Raw genomic sequence first — 20,977 nt, 5'->3', positions numbered from 1 at the left:
AGGGCCATTCAAGCTGTTATTAGCATCAGTTCCAAAAGCCAGTGTCTGTATGGGCCAAGGATGTGTCAGTGCCCATGGCATAGGTAAATCGGACATCAGTGAGAATGTCCGATTTAGGGTGTGAAACTAGCAGGGTGTGAAACTAGCACCTGCCAAATGCGACAAAGCTTAATCCAGTTCACCAGCTCCTCGCCCAAATGTATTTCAAGTGTGGGTAATTTTGCTCATCTACCCACAACAGGCGGGCGACTGAGTGACACATGACAAGAAATGCTGTTAGTCACAAAGACATGTGCTTGAAAAAACACATTTTATTATATTTTTAAGAACAGACAAAAGAAAAGCCATCAATAGCTGTGTTTCCATCAACACTTGTTTATGCACATTTTAGGATTTCGTATTAAATCTGCTGGATGGAAACACCAAGATGCAAATAAAATCTCCAAAATGTGCATGGAAAATGTATAAGCTTGCTTGAGGTGGATACATTTATTATTCGATAAGAAGAAATGTGCATAAACTATGATGGAAACGCATTTACAGAATAAACTCCTATTGAATTTAACAGGAATCCAAGATGCGCATCCAACCAATCATCTCAACTGAATTGTTGCCCTGGTCATTCTGAAATACCGGTGTCCTAACAATCCAAAGCCTGCATCGAGTTTGCAGAGCAAATTAGATAAACACAAACTTGCACTATTTCCCGAAGAATATCTTATAGACCCACACTGCAAAGTCATGATGGAGGAACACACACACATAGTGCTCCCAGAACTGTGTGACGCGCTGTCATTTCCAGTTATGAAACAAGTTATTAAAGTGTTTTGTCTGCATGTCTGTAAAGGGATCAATGGAAAGGAGGAGGCGAGAACCGGCTTTTCAATATAAATAATAGTTTAATGATCAACTTAAAAGAAGACACAAACACACACATGACGGATATGTCCGCTAACGATCTCTCTCCCGCACGATAATCTGCAGTCGACCTTTATACCTCAGAGGCTTGATTAGCCTAATACGGGACCGGGTGTGTATGATCACGACCCGGCCCCGCCACGACCCGGCCATTAGAGACAGTAAATGTTTGGATTTGGGGAGGGAGTTAAATATGATTTTTTGATCACCATGTTATTTTAATACTTTTTTTGTTTAGTTTAAAGTGCAATCTGACTTAAGAAATGCCTTTTAAGTTTTTTGTGTTTCAATATATGAATAAAATTTTTAAATCAAAATCAATAAAGCAAAAAAAATTCACTGACCCTCAGCATGTGGGTTGATGGTGTAATCAGATATCGCAATATTTTTAAAGGCAATTATCGCCAAAATATTTTTTACATATCGCCCAGCCATATTGCACATATCGCATATTTTACATATTGCAAACCTCATCCTTTCTCAGCATTCAGACATAACCAACGTATCTGCATGGGTTGCTTTGGTAATGACGTCGGCCTACCCGCGTGACGATGCTTACAAAACAGATGTGGGAAAAATGGAGGTGCATCATCTCTCTCTCCAAATAAGTGCCCTGTCCAGTCACAGTGCAGAACTCCTCTGTCACACAAGAAAAACTCAGCGACGGAGGCTAAATATTGTGATGTTCTGCACAGCAGTCACCGACTTTTGATGTCATTGTTGTGTGTCACGTAAAGAGTGACGCAAAAGACCATTTGAAATCCGAATTGAGCAACCAGAGCATCCGGATCAAGACGCGTCTGAAAAAATCTGATTTCAATCACATTTGAAACAACCTCCCGATGTGGTGTGAATCAGATTCGAAAAAATCTGTTTTCATGTGTTTGTTTTTTTTTGCTATCCAGACTATCAAAAACTCATCTGGAAACAATCTGGATATGCAAAAAATCAGATTTTTAGTGGCAGTCTGAACAAGGCCATAGAGATATTTTTAAATGATGACGTTGTCCTCTTTATTGTAAGTAAGCATGTTTAATACAACCTTTTATGTCTAGGCACAAGCTGAATAGTCGGTTAAGAGCTAATGATTAATCGTTGCAATAATCAACCGAATTGTCAAATAATCATTCTTATAATCGTGAGATTAGTCGATTATCAAAATAATCGTTAGTTGTAGCCCTAATGTCAAGAAAAAAGGCACTGAGTTTGAAGGTAGGCCTTAAAATACATCCACAGTTACAACTACAATTGACTCCAATTAGTCAGAAGCTAATTGGCTAAAGGCTTGACATTATTTTCTGGAATTTTCCAAGCTGTTTAAAGGCACAGTTAACTTAATGTATGTAAACTTCTGACCCACTGGAATTGTGATATAGTCAATGAAAAATGAAACAATCTGTCTCTAAACAATTGATGGAAAAATTACTCATAGTATGCACAAAGTAGATGTCCTAAACGACTTGCCAAAACTATAGTTTGCTAGTATTAAATATGTAATTAAAAAATATATATGTTTTAATGACTTCAACCTAAGTGTATGTAAACTTCTGACTTAAACTGTACTAGCACACACCAAAATAGTTTACATAGTTAAGAAGAAGAAAAAAAAAACACAGTATTACCTTTCTCTGATGAAGTCTGCTAGCTCCTTGCTGGATATCTGGCCATGTTTCATGTTATGGTACAGTACATCAAATCCATTGTTTTTTTCACCCTGACAAAAAAGAAAGAAAAAATAATGAAATTAATAGAAAATTGCACTTGATAAACAAAACAGCACTAGACTTCTTCTCTAATAAATGCTAAAAATGCAAAGCAAAGAAACAGAGCCATAAAACTGCAAGCCAACACTGGTGCCAAAAGAAGTATACTGCTTTAGGTTTCCCAACAATCAATGCTGTGAAGGCCTGAATGGCAGCTAGCTGACTCCTTAAGTCAGACTGGTCCACCATGTTCATCTTGTTCACCTGTTCACTTTTTGCCAGTTAAGTAGAGTAAGTCAGTAATTTAAGTTTGATTTGAACTCTGTGTAAAGGGTTCCATAATAACCACAATGGTACAAGTGTCCAATATCAGCATTTTTAAAAGGCAATCAGTAAACTCGTGCATTATTCAGATTTGAAGTAAAGCCAAATTCATTCACTAATTCTGAAATAGTTAGAGACTTTATGTTTTTGAAAAACATAAACCCCCAAAAATGAATGGGGGTAGTTTTCACAAATGTAGCCAATTATTTTGTTGGGCATGCATATTTAGACACATGCCTGAATAAGCGTGAGAAAGAGAGACAGGCCTGCGGAAAAGGAGACACAACATGCACATGCTTCTTAGTGAAGCATAAATGGGTGCCATGAAGAGGAAACTTTTTGCTGACTGCTTTTAACCAGCTGCAGTAAAATCAGGAGTATACCTCAGGTGCCGGTTGCACCAGCTATACATATGTTAAACCATAGCCTATAGCTGTGGCGTAAATGGGCACTAAGTCACAATTTACGCACTACTAAATATTTGAGCGTTGCACCATTAAACATAGGTAGGACGTAACCCTACATATAAACTAAAATATTTATGAAGACTCCGACCAGGAGTAGCCTAAGGGTTGGAATAAAGAAGCAGACTGACATATAATAAAATCAATGAGCTCATGTTTAGGTTGAGAGGATTCAGTCCTTTCGACATATTATGATGTTGGTATTTACACTCGTTTACATTTACGAAAGAAAACATTATGTAAAAAACGTACCTCTTCAGCATGAACCCGATCTAACGGTGCACTTTCCTGTGTACGGTGTCAAGTTTCAACATATACGGAATATATACGATATTAAAATTAATAAATGTTAAAAGATATTTCTAGCCTGTTGTATAAGTAATTATTTTTTTATTGTCCCTCATTAGTTTTAGATACAATTATTAAATATTGTTATTTGCATAGGCTAAATATACCATTAATGAAATATTGTTTTATTACTTATCGTATTTTAATGGGGATATAATTTATTACAGCTGACAGTTACGTTAGCAAACAAGGTTTGAGCATCAACCATAACAAGATCAAACTGAATTGACATATTTTTAATACTTCTGTGAACAAATTTGAAAACTGCATATTGGATAAAGGTAAACTTCATATTATGAGACTACACGTGAATTTACGGAGAGCTTACGACCTGCTAGTTAAGTCTTGCCTGAAGAACAGGTGGTGCAACCAAATTAATCACTGAATTACAAAAAAAAACTAGTAGTTACTAAGCCCTAGTGTTAACTTTACGTACAAACTTATGTGAGAATTTACACATAGCTGGTGCAACCCTACCTAGATCTTTACATCAGATGTTAACCGTCTCAAAAAATATCACTGTTTCATGGTATACGGTATCACAATAACTACTATCTGTGAAAACAGAAGGGTTATATATTTTTTAGAGCAAACACTTTATTATAATTGAAACTTGAAATTGTAGTATGTGTAAAAAAGTCTCCCTTTTGAAAATAAAATAAATAGAAAAAATAAGAAAGCTAACAGATTTATAATAATAAACCAAATTATAAACATGATAAAAAATAGCATGTAACTATAACATGTTATATAACTAAAGTATGTTAATTTAACATGCCATGCTTACATATAAACTAACTACTAAATGAAAAATAACATCAGCTGTGTGAGCTTTTAAAAGTAATATCCTATGATTATTAATAATTAACATATACTGCTCCTGTCTGGACCTTTAACTCAGTGGTTCTCAACTGGTTTTGGTTCAGGACAGATCTTACATAGGAAATCAAGTGGCGACCCAGCATAGTAAAACATTTGAATTAAAAATTACATTTAATGTATCCTGGGTTGCATTTCCTTTTATGTTGCATAGTTTTGTTCATGGTTTTCCAGTACAAGGACATGCATCAAGTGACATTATTTTTGTTAATGATGTCAACAACAAAATCTACAGGAAGTTGTCTCTCCCCCTTTTAAAAATTGAAGAGGAACAAGTGAGACTTTAAACAAGAAAAGTCTCACTAGAATTGAAGTTGGTCACATCAGCTTTGATGTCTGCGCTCCGCAAGACCGAGGGAAGCTGTTGCACGCGAAGAGCAGAGAAGAGCAGATCATGATCGCAAGCTCGTTACTCATGCAATAATGCAGATGAGAAGCCTTTAGCGGTTTGCGAGATTATCATTAAATCTGCCTCGGCAGTCCTAAATAGGCTATCACTTGGGCGGCTGCCGAAATAGCTTCAATGGGAGAACCATGGCATTGTTCTTTCCCTGCTGTCTGTGACCCAGTCCGAATAGACCAGTTGAGAAACACTGCTTTAACTCACACACACACACACACACACACACACACACACACACACACACACACACTCATTTATGTCAGACCCCCTCGCCTCGCTTCTCTCTGACGTGTGTGTGTGTGTGTGTGTGTGTGTGTGTGTGTGTGTGAGCGTGTATTTATCACTTTGTGGGGACCAAATGTCCCCATAAGGATAGTAAAACCCGAAATTTTTGACCTTGTGGGGACATTTTGTCGGTCCCCATGAGGAAAACAGCTTATAAATCATACTAAATTATGTTTTTTGAAAATGTAAAAATGCAGAATGTTTTCTGTGAGGGTTAGGTTTAGGGGTAGGGTTAGGTTTAGGGGATAGAATATAAAGTTTGTACAGTATAAAAACCATTATGTCTATGGAAAGTCCCCATAAAACATGGAAACACAACATGTGTGTGTGTGTGTGTGTGTGTGTGTGAGATGCAAGTTGACGAGTCTGACAGGCAGACGAGGAGGAGATACGCACGCGCATGTGAGATTCTCCGTCCGGTTGCATTTTTTTTCTCAATACCGTAGATATGCAAATGTACATGGTATGACAACCGTCAATTTTCATACCGTGGTATACGGTAAACCACTGCAACCCTACTCAGCATATCTGCCCATAAATATATCTGACATATGACAATATTGAATATGTAGAAGAAACTATTCAACCCAGTTTTGATTTCAAAATAAGCTTTGTGTTTTATTATAAATGAGAAATAAAAATTTTCAGGCTTTAGAAAATGATGATAGATTGGTATGAGCACAACCTACTTAAAAGGAATTAACCATGGTGGAATTAATGGTGTTATGAAGCTCTGTTGTCAGGTTTTTATTGTCTTTCTGAGGTTATCACACCAGCTTTTGTGGAAATGGCAAATAGGCTAACACACAGTGTATATTTGTGTGTTTCTATGGAGGCCCAAACCTGCATAAATAATAAATGAATAAATGTAATAATAAAAAAATAAATAAAGCAATAAATGTCTTGATAAAACAATTATAATTCGTTTTTAATTAAGAATCATTTATAAATTTATATATTTAGGCTATTTAACTGTAACGTTGTAACGTTAGCCTGTTGACTTATGTTTGACTGAATCTTTTAACTTGCTTTATTTCTTGACTTATATAGCTTCTTATACTTTAATAATGGCTATTATTGATCAATAAAACTGAAATTTAACAAAAAGAGACAGGGTTGTGTCATTTTATTTCATATAGCCTATGTAAGACTATTTTAATATATAGCCTATATCACCAACACGTCATGTATTTTTTCATGTATGGGATGGGAAGAATTTCATATATCAATTTCCATAATAACATAATTAAAATTGCATTTCGAATCGCTGTGAATACGTAAGACAGTATAAGCTCAGGTAAACCTCAATCACAATTTATCTTAGCCAAAAACTGTTTTAGTATTAATAACATTAACAGAAAGGTTGGTAGCTAGGAGTAAAAAAAATATATTAATTTTTTCATTCAAAGGATTGTGTCATGTTACAGCTATTATAAGCAGCACACGCATTCGCCAAATGAACGGTGTTTGCTCTCCTGATCACAACAGAAGTGACGTAGATAGTGACGTGTGCAAAACTGTCCCAATTCTGCTTTTCACAGCTTCGGGCCCTTGCGCACTTACTCCGCTAAGTGCACTTTCAACAAATGTCCACTTCGAGGAAGACCTTAGGGCGTAGTGTGGATATTGGGACAGGGCCTTCCTGTATTCGGTCGAAGTCCACAGTAGTCGATTGTTGAGTTCACGCGCGCGATCATTGGTAACTAAGCAATTCAAGCGAACGCGCCCCATTTAAGTCAACAGGGTGCAAATTTTAAAAAGAGGATAACACGGTGTAGGCAACACCGATTTTTGTCGTTGTTCTCTGTACTGACAGCACTCCAAATTTACAAAAAAATGAGCTCAATGTTAAAATTGACTGGAGTGCTCCTTTAATACAACAGAAAATACCACCTCTAATCACCCTTTTGCTAATGAAAAAATAAATAATCTATAAACAAAGTCGTAACAGCAAAAATAATTTTAGCTAAAATTTATTTATTTGCTAAAATGCAACATTTACTTACTTTCACATGTTTCATTAAGTCCTCGGCAGTTGCATGTCCCATGAACTGGGATCCCAGGTATCTTGACTGCACCTGCCCGCCCTCCCAAAAACGTACGTGCAGGTCCAGCTGTTTCGTTTTGGTGGTGCGATTCAGACTTTCGTCGAACATCAGCACGAACGGTCCCGTGATTTTGGAAATTAGTTCTCTTTTTATAAAATCCGCTATTCCAAAGCGCGTAATGTAGGACGTTTTATCTTTCCCGCATCTGAAGGATTTAGCTATATCAGAGTCCAGAAACATTGTTTGAAACAATTCCCCGATTTCCTCATTCGCACTGTAGGACTATTGTCTTGTCACCATGTGGAGAACCCAGAGCACCTCCGCTTTTAGTGTTGGCTCTGATCCAAAAGCAACATGGAGGTCGATTGCGAGAGTTGCGGAGCTACTGTGTGGGCCTAGCCTAGGCAGTTTAGAAGTAGTGCTGGAGCCGCCAGATACTCGCAAGAACTGGCTGATGGCTGTCGTTTGCTGGAGACCCTTCACAGCAGTTAGATGTTTTTCACTTTTTGAATGAGACTCCAGTGCCCGTACACCCAACGTTCCCAATTTAATAGCTTTCTTGCATAAGAAACAGTGTAATGCGTAATTTGCAACTGGCTTTAACCAAGCACGAAATTCAGATTTTTCAAGCCAAGTATCGCTAAACTTGCACTTCCCCATAGCTGAATAAAATCTGTTTTACGTCTTTCTGTGGTATCCGAGAGACTCGCGCCAATAACACGAAAGCTTAAAGCTGATTGGCTGTTGCATGTTGGTCTATTTTGTAGTTGTAATACAGCGAATTATATTTGGACTAGCAAAATAAGAAACTACAACACCACGGAATTAAAAAAAAAAACATTCCAAAGCGCTGCGGGAGCATTTAAATGAGATTTACATGGACGTAGGAAAATTAAGACCTGTTTAAAATGATTTAAGACCTAGAACACAATACTTCAGCAACTTTAAGACTTTTTAAGGCCTTAAATTGTGATTTTGAAATTTTAGACTTTTTTAGACCCCGCGGAAACCCTGTATGTATTCATTTATTATTTTTGCATGTTTTGTCCTCCATATGTTTCTGGTAAATCAAAGATAACCAAGATCTCTGTGACTGTATCATTTTGGGGTCACTCTCTCAGTGTTAAAAAGGACAGCAACAGGAAAGTAAAGCTCTACAGAAGTGACCAGGGAATGCATTGATATAAAAAATAAAAAAAAACAATAGGAAAATAACAACAAATTTAGGAAACTGCTTTGGGTGTCTGCACCTTGCATACCAGCACAATGTATGCTTGTTTGTTCTGTGATTAGTTCATGGATCCCAAATAACTTATATGTGCCTAACATTCACAACACAAGTTGTAACAAATGATAAAAATTTTATCAGCCAGACAAAAATGTGCTTTGCTTTTGTTCAGTCATTTTAACGCAGTCTCTGCACCTGACATTACATTGTTTGATACGTGCATATATACATTCAGTAATGTATCTTCCTCTGGTGAATAAATAGAGAGCTGAAAACAGATCACGCTCATGATAGAGAAGCACAGATAAAGAAGAGGAAGTGCTAAAAACAGTGAATGTGGAGTGATAGGGAGAGACAGCAAAAAGGTGTGAAATGCAACAATAGAATCACTAAAACACAAACTGAATTTAAAGTTCAAACACACATAACTATTATATTTATTCTCTGATAAAAAAGACTTACTTATCAGAACAAGAGTGAACCCAAACTCAATTCATATTTAAAGCCAAAACAAACACTACAATACAAGACATAAAGGTACATGAATTTGAGAAAGTGAAATAGTGTGCATGTACTTGTTCGTGCAGAACGAAGCTATGACAATTGCTATATTCTAAAGAAACCTGTTTGCAAAACATGATTTGGCTCATTTATAAGGCTTTAAAATAGTAAGATACATCTCACAAGTTGGTGTTCGACAGGTTTCACAATATTAGTGATGGTCTTCACATTGTTGATTAGGTTGAGGATATTTTGGGCCTACAAAGAAAGTCAAACCTGCAGTGCACACACACAGTCTTCTCCTTTCTTTGAATCTCTAGCCAAGAATGCCTACTTGGAAGGGTAATTATTAGGGCTGTCGATTTAAAGCGTTAATTCAGTGCGATTAATTTTACAAAAAAATAACGCGCAAAAGTTTTTTACACAATTAATCGCATGCCCACGGACAATAATAAGGAAGATTCCTAAGAAATGCAAGCTTGCAGTACCACCTGTTTACTCCAGAGGGCAGTAAGTGACATCAGCTGTTTGAGCAACGCGCAGTTTATACAGTGAACAAAACACTTCAGTAGGCAGAACAATACAAACATGCGTTACACGTTCTTGCTTTCAAAACACTCGAAGGAGTGTGACGCAACACACCCAAGACGTCTAACGTAGGTGTAAATTGACGGGCCCTTAAACAAGCCTTCATAATAATAATAATAATAATAATATATATATATATATATATATATATATATATATATATATATATATCATATGTTATATGAGGGGCTTTCTCAGCAAATATTTGTAAATGCGATTAATTAATCGGGACACCATGTAATTCATTTTATTAAAACATTTTATCAATTGACAGCCCTAGTAATTTTATTTGAAAAATAAAAAATTCCAACTCCATAAATATAGTCTCTCACAGTCTTGTTCAGTTTTACTTTTTTAAATGACACCATCCTACATTTAATCTTTTCATTTTCTTTATGCAGGTGTTCATTACAGCAAGTGGTTTGTAAGTATTCTTAGATTTTTATTTATTTATAAATACATATAAAATGTTTCTTAATAGGTTCCCTTAATGCCTTTAAATAGGTAGTTCCAAATATATTCTTGTAGGTGAGATAAATCAGCGAGCAAGGGCTTAACTACATGGTTTAATGCATGGTTTACTCCACAGCCATCTGCTTAGCATAACCCATTACAATTTTATAAACATTACAAAGCATGCTAAAATTGTTCTAGAAAGCACAGGGTTTTGTTTTGACATTAGTATGATAACGTGTTTTTTGTAATAAGTGATTAAGACCAAAAAAAAAAAAAAAACTAGAGCAGTTATACTAACTTCACTCACAGTGAGCATGTTTACTACAGGCTTAATTTCTCCGTCCCAGTATATATGACTCTATTGGCACTTTTCCACTGCATGTTACGGTTCGACTCGCCTCAACTCTACTCGCTTTACTTTTCTGAGCTTGCATTTCCACTGCAGATTAGTGCCTCATCAGCGTGGGTGGGATTATAGGCTGATCGTCATAGTTGCGCCGCCTCTACTGCCGTGACATCATCTTAAACCTGACACAAGTGTAACAGTTAAATTGGCCTGGTTGTTTTAGAAGCAAGCTTCCAGTGGCTGGTCAACTAAATAAAGTGAAGCTTTAAAGCAGAGTATAGAGTTAATGTAACAAAATGTACCATCATCCATCGTGGCCAGGGCACTCTCCCTCCCATTGCTTGCCGATTTAGATAGCGTCCATTTGGTCCAATCACTTCCACTTTTCCTTGATGGTTCTGTAGTCACTTCAGTTTTTTTTAACTTTTTCCTACACTGTTGGTAGATCTGGTGGTAACTGTGTGCGGCCAACAACTGATACACTTCCTGAGAGACATTTTCATTTCGCTCGTCGCTAACGAGAGGACCGTCTGCACCTCGTTTATTGACCACGGTGTGGTTTTGCGCACAGACATTTCTTTTTTCACAATTCGAAAGTTGTATGAACAAATGATACTGCTATCGCTGTTGCTAACTTTAAAACTAGTGGGTTGATGTCGCATGACGGAAATCCATTGACGCTGGTAGTGACGATTCTCCCTTACCAATCAGTGATCTGTAGGATTTTTATGTCACATTTAGTATCAGCTCGGCTCACTTGGAACCACGACTGAGGTGGTACTAAAAAGATTATCAGGTACCTGGTTCTATCCACTGTGGAAAACCCCAAAAAAGCGAGTTGAGTTGTACCGAGCAGTGGAAAAGCACCATATGCGCAATCGAATAGGTAAGAAAAGACGTCAGCTGAGGAAGTGATGTAGTGTCAGCAAACTAGCTTGTCAACAGCGAGATGCACAAAACATGGACAATTTTACAGCCATGTGCATTTCTTACTTTCTTTACGGGTTAATTTTGGTGCAGATGTATGTTATCTGTTGTGTTTATGATGATGTCCGAAGGCAGAAGATGACACAATGTGCTCCTGGATTGTTTCAACTATCCGAGCTCAGCTTTGCTTCACTTTCATCCTTATAAACTCTGTGTATAGCGTAATAATAACATTTAGACTGAAGAGAAATGCTGTGAATAAATAGACGATTAAGAAAATATATGGTTTGTCTATATTTTCCTAGCGATCACTGGTAGATTTATTGTCTGAATACTTCAACAGTTCTGCATCTGTACCTGTCATTTGCTTCTGGCTGCATATTCAATACATATCATGATTTCTGCCTCATTCTATGAATGCAATCAACATGAGATCAGGAAAAGAATTTATCTTAACCACTTAATGATAATTGAAAGTAAGATATATGAAGTAGATGTGTAATTTGTAATGTTTACATACTGCATTAATGGCATTAATGCTAACGCTAGCCTGCTAACCTTGGCAATATTATGCATCTGTAAAAAAAAAAATATTGATCACTTCTGAATGTAACGCACACATTTGTTGTTGTTGCTCTTCTTATTCCGCTTTGTGATGCATTTGACTTCCAGATTAAATACACGTAGCTGAGCACCTCTGTTTCTCAGAGCATGCGCATAATGTAGAGGCCTATTGCAGACGTGTATACATGCTGGACGAAGTCAAACCACAAGTTAGTTAGTTAATGCATTTACAGTACATGTTATTTTAAAAAGACAAATTGTATTATTTGGGCAGGAAATAATATCGCATGTTTATAAAATATTCTTGCGGAAAACATAAATTTAATTCTGCGCATTCATGAATTCCATGTCCAAATACATTTCCATTTAACCTACTTTATTCTGCAACATTATGATTTCAGGTTAAACTATATTTAAATATTTATATTTGTGACGTCCTTCAAATTGTCCCATGTAGCTTTTTTTAAAATAACAGCACATAACAAATTAAATTTGAAAAGTACTAATATTCCATACAGTCTCTCAATTAGTATGAGCTCATACCGTCTGCATGTATAATTAATTATACACAAATTATCCAGTTTCAAATTAGGTAATATATATCTCACACAACAGATTGACACTGATGTAACTTCTTGGTATTCAGTCAAATACACATTAAATGCATCTACAAACACTTACAGTACCCAAGTTACTGAAAATCACACAGTCATTGAGAGCAAACTTCTGTCTGGTAAATCAACAATGACCAAATCAAAATGTTTAGAAATCAACAGTGTCAATGTATGACAGAATCCCTTTTACCACAGCTTCAAGTCACTTATATGACCTTCTGAACTTCCCCTGTTTAGCATGGCGATTTGCCTTGGACATCTGTCCTACAGATGCACAGTTTTTTGAATCAATGGAAATGTCATTAAAATGGCTGAATATTTAAACATGTCCTGTAATCAGACACAACATCTAAAGAGATTTTGCTTTGTGTACAAATAATATATTCCACCTAATAAGCAATCTGAATAAAATACTACACTCACTGAGCGCTTTATTAACATGATGTTGTCGCCCATCCGCCTCAAGGTTCGACGTGTTGTGCTTTCTGAGATGCTATTCTTCTCACTACAATTGTACAACCAGTCTGGCCATTTTACATTTCCGTCTGCAGAACTGCCACTCACTGGATTTTTTTTAGTTTTTGGTACCATTCTGGGTAATCTCTAGAGACCATTGTGCATGCAATCCCAGGACATCAGCAGTTTCAGAAATACTCAAACCAGCCCATCTGGCACCAACAATCGTGCCACTGTCAAAATCACTGAGAACAAATTTTTTCACCATTCTGATGGTTGGTGTGAACATTATCTGAAGCTACTGACCCATATCTACATGATTTTATGCACTGCATTGCTGCCACTCAATTGGCTGATTAGATAATCACATGAATAGGTAGGTGTACAGGTATTCATAATAAAGTGCTCAATGAGTGTATATTTTGAACACAAATGATTTAACTGCTTGTACAGCACTTTTCAAACAAAAAGATGTCTGCAAAGAGAAAATCTGTTCACCATCAAATTACATTAAATTAGTTTACTTAGTATTAATATTCACTACTGTCCTTGAATCATTTATCAAATGCTATTTGATAAAAAAAATATCAGTATACTATTTGAAAAGACTGTGCAAGAAAGTTAAAAGACTCTGGGACTCAAGACCTGGGTTTAAAGAGTCCTTGATTGAAAGAGAATATTGCTCTGTAAGCAGGTTACAACAAAAACATTTTAAGACTTTACAAATGACTAAAGCAAACTGAGATCAGTCGTGTTAAAGTGCAAACTACATGACTGATCGCAGACTGGTTGTAACTGACCATTCGTCCCTGACTGAGGAAAGATTCCCTTTAAATCTTCTTGTCCCAGACCAGTCGCTGAATCAAACATCAAAAGAGATGAGCTTGAGTTGTGTAGTGTGTGCTAGGCTTTCCATAATCATACATTATCTATCATGAGATCTCACCAAGAACTGGGCAGAAACTGAAAGGAAATATCTACAGTATTTCTCAACAGGACACATTTCCGTAGGCAAGTATTTTCTGACTGTAATGAGTCTATAAACATCCACCAACAGAGGAGAAATTGAGACATCAGCAAAGGTCAAAAGCTTACTAGAAAGGCACACAGCACAAAATCAGGAAATATGCGGTTACATGTTTTTGTCTGTGGTGAACAAAACAAAGAGGTTTCCCTCAAGCATCGCTTTGTTGTGGGAGGTTTAGGGTAAGTTGTACTTCTGAAGCTCACACCTGTGGGTGTCAGGCCCTGCAGAGAAGATACATTTCAAAAGATGAAGATCTCAAGGCAGATAAACATTTAGGGCCAGTTGCACCAACTATACACTCACCTAAAGGATTATTAGGAACACCTGTTCAGTTTCTCATTAATGCAATTATCTAATCAACCAATCACATGGCAGTTGCTTCAATGCATTTAGGGGTGTGGTTCTGGTCAAGACAATCTCCTGAACTACAAACTGAATGTCAGAATGGGAAAGAAAGTGATTTAAGCAATTTTTAGCGTGGCATGGTTGTTGGTGCCAGACGGGCCGGTCTGAGTATTTCACAATCTGCCCAGTTACTGGGATTTTCACGCACAACCATTTCTAGGGTTTACAAAGAATAGTGTGAAAAGGGAAAAACATCCAGTATGCGGCAGTGCTGTGGGCAAAAATGCCTTGTTGATGCTAGAGGTCAGAGGAGAATGGGCCGACTGATTCAAGCTGATAGAAGAGCAACTTTGCCTGAAATAACCACTCGTTACAACCGAGGTATGCAGCAAAGCATTTGTGAAGCCACAACATGCACAACCTTGAGGCGGATGGGCTACAACAGCAGAAGACCCCACCGGGTACCACTCATCTCCACTACAATAGGAAAAATGTTGCCTGGTCTGATGAGTCTCGATTTCTGTTGAGACATTCAGATGGTAGAGTCAGAATTTGGCGTAAACAGAATGAGAACATGGATCCATCATGCCTTGTTACCACTGTGCAGGCTGGTGGTGGTGGTGTAATGGTGTGGGGGATGTTTTCTTGGCACACTTTAGGCCCCTTAGTGCCAATTGGGCATCGTTTAAACGCCACGGCCTACCTGAGCATTGTTTCTAACCATGTCCATCCCTTTATGGCCACCATGTACTCATCCTCTGATGGCTACTTCCAGCAGGATAATGCACCATGTCACAAAGCTCGAATCATTTCAAATTGGTTTCTTGAACATGACAATGAGTTCACTGTACTAAAATGGCCCCCACAGTCACCAGATCTCAACCCAATAGAGCATCTTTGGGATGTGGTGGAACGGGAGCTTCGTGCCCTGGATGTGCATCCCACAAATCTCCATCAACTGCAAGATGCTATCCTATCAATATGGGCCAACATTTCTAAAGAATGCTTTCAGCACCTTGTTGAATCAATGCCACGTAGAATTAAGGCAGTTCTGAAGGCGAAAGGGGGTCAAACACAGTATTAGTATGGTGTTCCTAATAATCCTTTAGGTGAGTGTATGTAGAGTAGGGGAGTAACGGAATACATGTAACGGGATTACGTATTTAAAATACAAAATATAAGTAACTGTATTCCCCTACAGTTACAATTTCAATCATTGGTAATTAGAATACAGTTACATTCAAAAAGTATTTGATTACTGAAGAGATTACTTTGCATTTTTATGACATATGTTTCATTTAATATTTAGTGCTTTCAGATGGAAAACATTTATACACATAAATGATGCGATCCAAAGTGCATTTGAACAGCGGTGAAACACTTTCTTATGATGGGTTACATTCATGCGAGCAAACAGAGAAGTCAGTTTGAAGTTTAGAGCAGAAGACATATAAATAACCTGGTGCATTTCAGCTTAACGCTAAGCTAAAATGCTATTTCTAGCCATTTTACATGCACGTTACCAGGCATGATCATATTTTTTTTATCAAGAAAATTCATGTTAGATCTAGGAATGCACCAATACCACTTTTTCCTCTTCCGATCTGATTCCGATATCAGAAATCTCAGTATCGGCCTATACCAATACTGATCCGATACCAGTGTTGTTTTTTGGCATAATCAGTTTAGAATATCTTTAAATTATTGTGCGGAACTAATTGGGTGTGCTCTTTAATATGTAAAGAAACACAAACTTCAAACTACACATTATTTCAATATAAATGTATAGGGGCCTAGATTATTAAGAAAAACGTTATTGTTAACTATAATGTAGCAGCACAATTAACAGTAATTACAGTAGAAGCAATCAGTAGAAAAGACGCCGTTATTTTTAGCAAAAGAATTTTCAACTTGTATCTGGACTTGTATATGATCTCATTTTTTGTTCAATTTATTTGTAAGATATCAGCTAATTTTTCATTCACACAGTTATTTTTGGAACTCATCCAACTGAAATATTATTATCATTTGTAAACAAATTCACATCTTTTTGACACTTCTGTGTACAAATTTGAAGGCAGCTTATTGGATCAATAAAGGAAATTTATGTGGCATGACTTTACAGAGAGCTTACGACCTACTAGTTAAGTCTTGCCTAAAGAACAGGTGGTGCAACCAAATTAATCACCGACTTAGTTGAAAACTAACTAGTAGTTACTAAGCCCTTAGTGTGAACTTTACATCTCAGAATTAAGATCTTTCACACAGCTGGTGCAACCCTACCCTGGAGTATTTTGGCAGTCTGCCCTTCCCCAATTTCATCTTGACAGTTTCAGTTTTTAAACTCCTTTAAAGATTGATGTTCTGAGATGCCTCTCTCTAGGCACCAGGGCTCAATCAGGTGCAATTACATCATCATTCAAGATTAGATTGATGGCCATTGACTAGGGCTTATAGGAATTTAAATATAGCTCCACACTAGCTCAATTACAGCAAAAATAACTAAATTCTTGTTAGAAACATTTTCTTTCTTCTCAAATACACAAACCTCCAAAAGTAGTCAAAATTATAGTAAAATTGCTAAATGGAACAGAGATAACATGGATGAATCCATTCTAAACTCAGTAAACTCCATTGTTTCTAGATCATGAAGATGAAGGATTGTGGCTCTGTGAGTAAGAGGGTATATGTGTGCATGTCTGTGCCTTGCATTACAAGCACACAGCTGAGGCGTCCTAGGCATCCCTGCTTCACTGAGCCAACAACACAAAGACTTGATTGAGAACAAGAATCCACATCTTTGCAATCCCACATCCATCTTCTTTCCCAATCTTGTGTTTTGAAAGTGACAGCTTCCAATTCCTAATTTTCTTCTAGATTTAACACTCTGGCAGGTTACATTTACATTTATGCATTTGGCAGACGCTTTTATCCAAAGCGACTTACAGTGCACTTATTACAGGGACAATCCCCCTGGAGCAACCTGGAGTTAAGTGCCTTGCTCAGGGACACAATGGTGGTGGCCATGGGGATCAAACCAGCGACCTTCTGATTAACAGTTATGTGCTTTAGCCCACTACACCTCCACCACTCCACCGGTTGCTGATTTAATGGTTACATCATGATCATAGTCTACTGCACCTGTCAGGGAGGTATCTTCAATTAGGCTTCCCACTTTTAATATACACCGACTGAGCACTTTATTAGGAACACCTTTACACCTACTTATGCATGCGATTATCTAATAAGCCAATTGTGTGGCAGCAGTGCAATGCATAAAATCAAGCAGATACAGGTCAGGAGTTTTGGTTAATGTTCACATCAACCATCAGTATGGTCAACCGTGACATAATTGTTGGCGCCAGATGGGCTGGTTTGAGTATTTCTGTAACTGCTGATCTCCTGGGATTTTCACACACAACTGCATCTAGAGTTTACTCAGAATGGTGCCAAAACCAAAAAACATCCAGTGAGTGCCAGTTCTGTGGACGGAAACACCTTGTTGATGAGAGAGGTCACTGGAGAATGGCCAGACTGGTTTGAGTTGACAGAAAGGCTACAGTAACTCAGATAACCAGTCTGTACAATTTTATTGAGCAGAACAGTATCTCAGAATACACAACATGTCGGACATTGAGGCGAATGGGCTACAACAGCAGAAGACCACGTCAGGCAATTTATTAGGACCATAGTGTTCCTAATACAGTGCTCAGGAAGTGTAATTAGGCAGTACTATGTCACTTATGTAACCAGTAGCTTCAATAGCCATAAACATATTGAATATTTTTATGTCCAGGGGAACAAGTAATTTCTGAAGTGGCACTTCATGAAAACCCATATAGCAAAATACCTCATACCTAAACACACCAACCTTCATCGTACTTAAAGGGATATTTCGGGTTTAATGCAGGTTAAACAGCATTTGAGGAATAATGCTGATTACCACAAAAATTAAATTCAACATGTCCCTCCTTTTCTTAAAATAAAGAAAAAATATGGGTTAAGGTAATAAGGAAGTGGTCAATCTAGAATAAATAAGAATAAAACGAAAAACATAAATACGAAATCACACCATGGGCAGCTGCAGCACTCCATGTAAATAACATATAGTAAAGCCACGTCTGTACAAACCATAACCGAAGTAATTCAGAGGAGTATCAATTTGACTTAGACTATGAATGAGAAGAAATGAGACGAGGCTAATCATTACATGGCGTATATATACTCAACTTGTATCATGCTTCACAATAAAAACTTTAACTGAAATTCTGGCCTCCGGTTCCTACTTCATTACAGAAAAACTCGAGGAGGAAAGCTTATAATTGACAACCATAACGTCCAATAGTGTTCCAGAATAGGATCATAAACATTCCAAGACGTTGACCAACAGCCAATCAGACTGAACAGAGGTGGAATCTAGTTGGCTGGCTGTGTTAGATGGGGTGTAATGAGGCCCAATCCCCGGTCTAGCTGGACGGTATTCTCCGAGAGAAGTGAGGGGGGCAACAGGCAAGTAGGCTCTGTCGTGCTTGCCTCTACCATGTTTTACCGGTATGATCCATACAACGGCCAGTGCGAAAAAAAACACGAATAGCCACAGAAATCAACTATATCATACCCATTTTAAAGAATGACAGAGAACAGCGGTAGTTGTCTTTCAACCGTAAAGCCAAATTAGAACACAGTAAAAACAACCTACCCAGAAATTTTCCAGGAAATAGGGCGTTATCATCTTGCCTTTTATCCCTTCTTCACAGTTGCTCTTTTTTATTTTAATAATCTCAATTTGTGCAGTTAATCCACCGTCCTCCCCCCCGATATTATTGTGTCTGGTGGTTTTTCTCTTTTTTTCCCCCCTCCTGTTCTGCTGGGGTTTCCACCCTCTGAACACCAGACTCCACCTCCACCGCCTTTTCCTTCCACTTGTTCAGTATTTCACTGAGGTAATTATTATGAAGAAACAGCGACACTAGCGGTGGGTGCAAGAATTATCACAGTCCCCACAGTGATGAACCAGAGTAGAAACTAGCAATCTGTTTATCAGTTACACAATTAATGGTATGATCATATGGGATTATAGGCCTACTACGAAATGTGTTAATGCCCTATGTGTAACTGAGGTGTAATGGGTCTCTTGGTCTTGTGCTTTGAACATTTAAATACCTATCTTTAAAGCCCTAAGTTTAGATAATTTATAAATTATGGCATATATTTTTTAAACAGGTAAAGCCTCTCTGTCTTCACGATAATTTTTGAAGCCAATAATTGCTAAATTTAGAGTATTTGTAAATTTACTGTGACATCTGTTTAAAATAAACCTGTCAACACTCCCGTTTATCCCGGGAGTCTCCCGTATTTCACACCCATCTCCCGCTTTATTTCTCGCGGGAAACTCCCGTAATTTGTATGGCCCAAAACTCGTTATATGAATAATCACATCAATATATTATTCCAAGGTTGTCCAGTTGATCTTGTATGAAACGCATCCTACTCACACAATCGACACATCATAGAAATGCCAATGTCAAAATGTCAACCTAACGCGGGAAGATGATTCTAACATCACTAGATGGGAGAAGACTCAGATGGTGTTCCGAAGAAAAAAACTAAATATACATGTCAATTTAATACGGAAGAGGATTAGGGCCAAGCAATAATAAAAAAATAAAACCATCTCGAGATTAAAGTCATTATAATGCGAGATTAAACTCGTTAAATTTCGAGAAAAAAGTCGAAATACAATCTTGAGAATAAACTCATTAAATATCGAGATTAAAGTCATTATAAACAGCTGGATGGAAGAATTTAATTTCTCGTTGCCATATCAACAATGCCCACGCCCGTTGCAATATGTATCGCACTGATTTTAATATCGGGCACGGTGGCGAAAATGACATTACTCAGCACATTAAATCAAAACGGCACAATTTGTATGTAGTACAGCATACAGTCAAGTATCGAGCTTGAAATCATGACTGTGCCTAGAAACTGCAATAAGATGTTAAGTGGAAAAAACATTTTGGTCTGTTCTCACCCAAAATCAACTGGATTACTTCAGAAAACATTGATTAAACCACTGGAGTTTATGGATTTCTTAAATGCTGACTTTATATCGTCTTTGAAGTTTCTGGTCACCATTTACTTGCATTGAATGGACTAACAGAGCTGAAACTTTATTCTAAAAATATCTGTGTTCAGCAGAAGAAAGTGGAAAAACACCTGGGATGGCACAAGGGTGGGTAAATGATGAGAGCGTTTTCATTTTTATGTGAACCATCCCTTTAATAGTCATTTTAAAAATACTTAAAATGTTGAATAAACCATTTCTGAGAAAGACTGTTGATATTTGAACTCAACAGCCAAACAAACACACCCCTCCCTTCAATGCTCCTTTAGAAGCTCCGCCCCCAAATTCATGCACGCCCACTGCAAATGCTGTGTGATCCCAACAGTGTTGTGTGGATCGGTCTGATACACTTTGTTTATTTTCCCATTTACAGAGCTGTGTACAAACACCAGATTTTTTTTCAATGCACTCACAGAACGGACAGCA

The 20,977-nt window shown here is 37.4% G+C and overlaps 1 protein-coding gene across 4 annotated transcripts in view; it reads right to left on the bottom strand.

The window, feature by feature from the left end:
* Positions 1-19,259, bottom strand: part of fcho2 (FCH and mu domain containing endocytic adaptor 2) — a 64,743-nt gene extending 45,484 nt beyond the window's left edge. For all 4 annotated transcript variants that reach the window (XM_052104616.1, XM_052104624.1, XM_052104631.1 and 1 more), the window contains exons 1-2: positions 19,124-19,259; positions 2,541-2,632 (exon numbers count right to left, since the gene is read on the bottom strand). In XM_052104616.1, the coding sequence (XP_051960576.1) occupies positions 2,541-2,632; positions 19,124-19,156 (125 nt within the window). In that variant the 5' untranslated portion in view covers positions 19,157-19,259. The remainder of the gene's footprint in view (positions 1-2,540; positions 2,633-19,123) is intronic.
* Between the last annotated feature and the right edge of the window lie 1,718 nt (positions 19,260-20,977).

The sequence above is a fragment of the Xyrauchen texanus genome, chromosome 3 (assembly GCF_025860055.1).
Source record: "Xyrauchen texanus isolate HMW12.3.18 chromosome 3, RBS_HiC_50CHRs, whole genome shotgun sequence".
Lineage (NCBI taxonomy): Eukaryota > Metazoa > Chordata > Actinopteri > Cypriniformes > Catostomidae > Xyrauchen > Xyrauchen texanus.
Note: the sequence above shows the minus strand (reverse complement) of the source record. Positions and strands in the feature narration are given on the sequence as shown.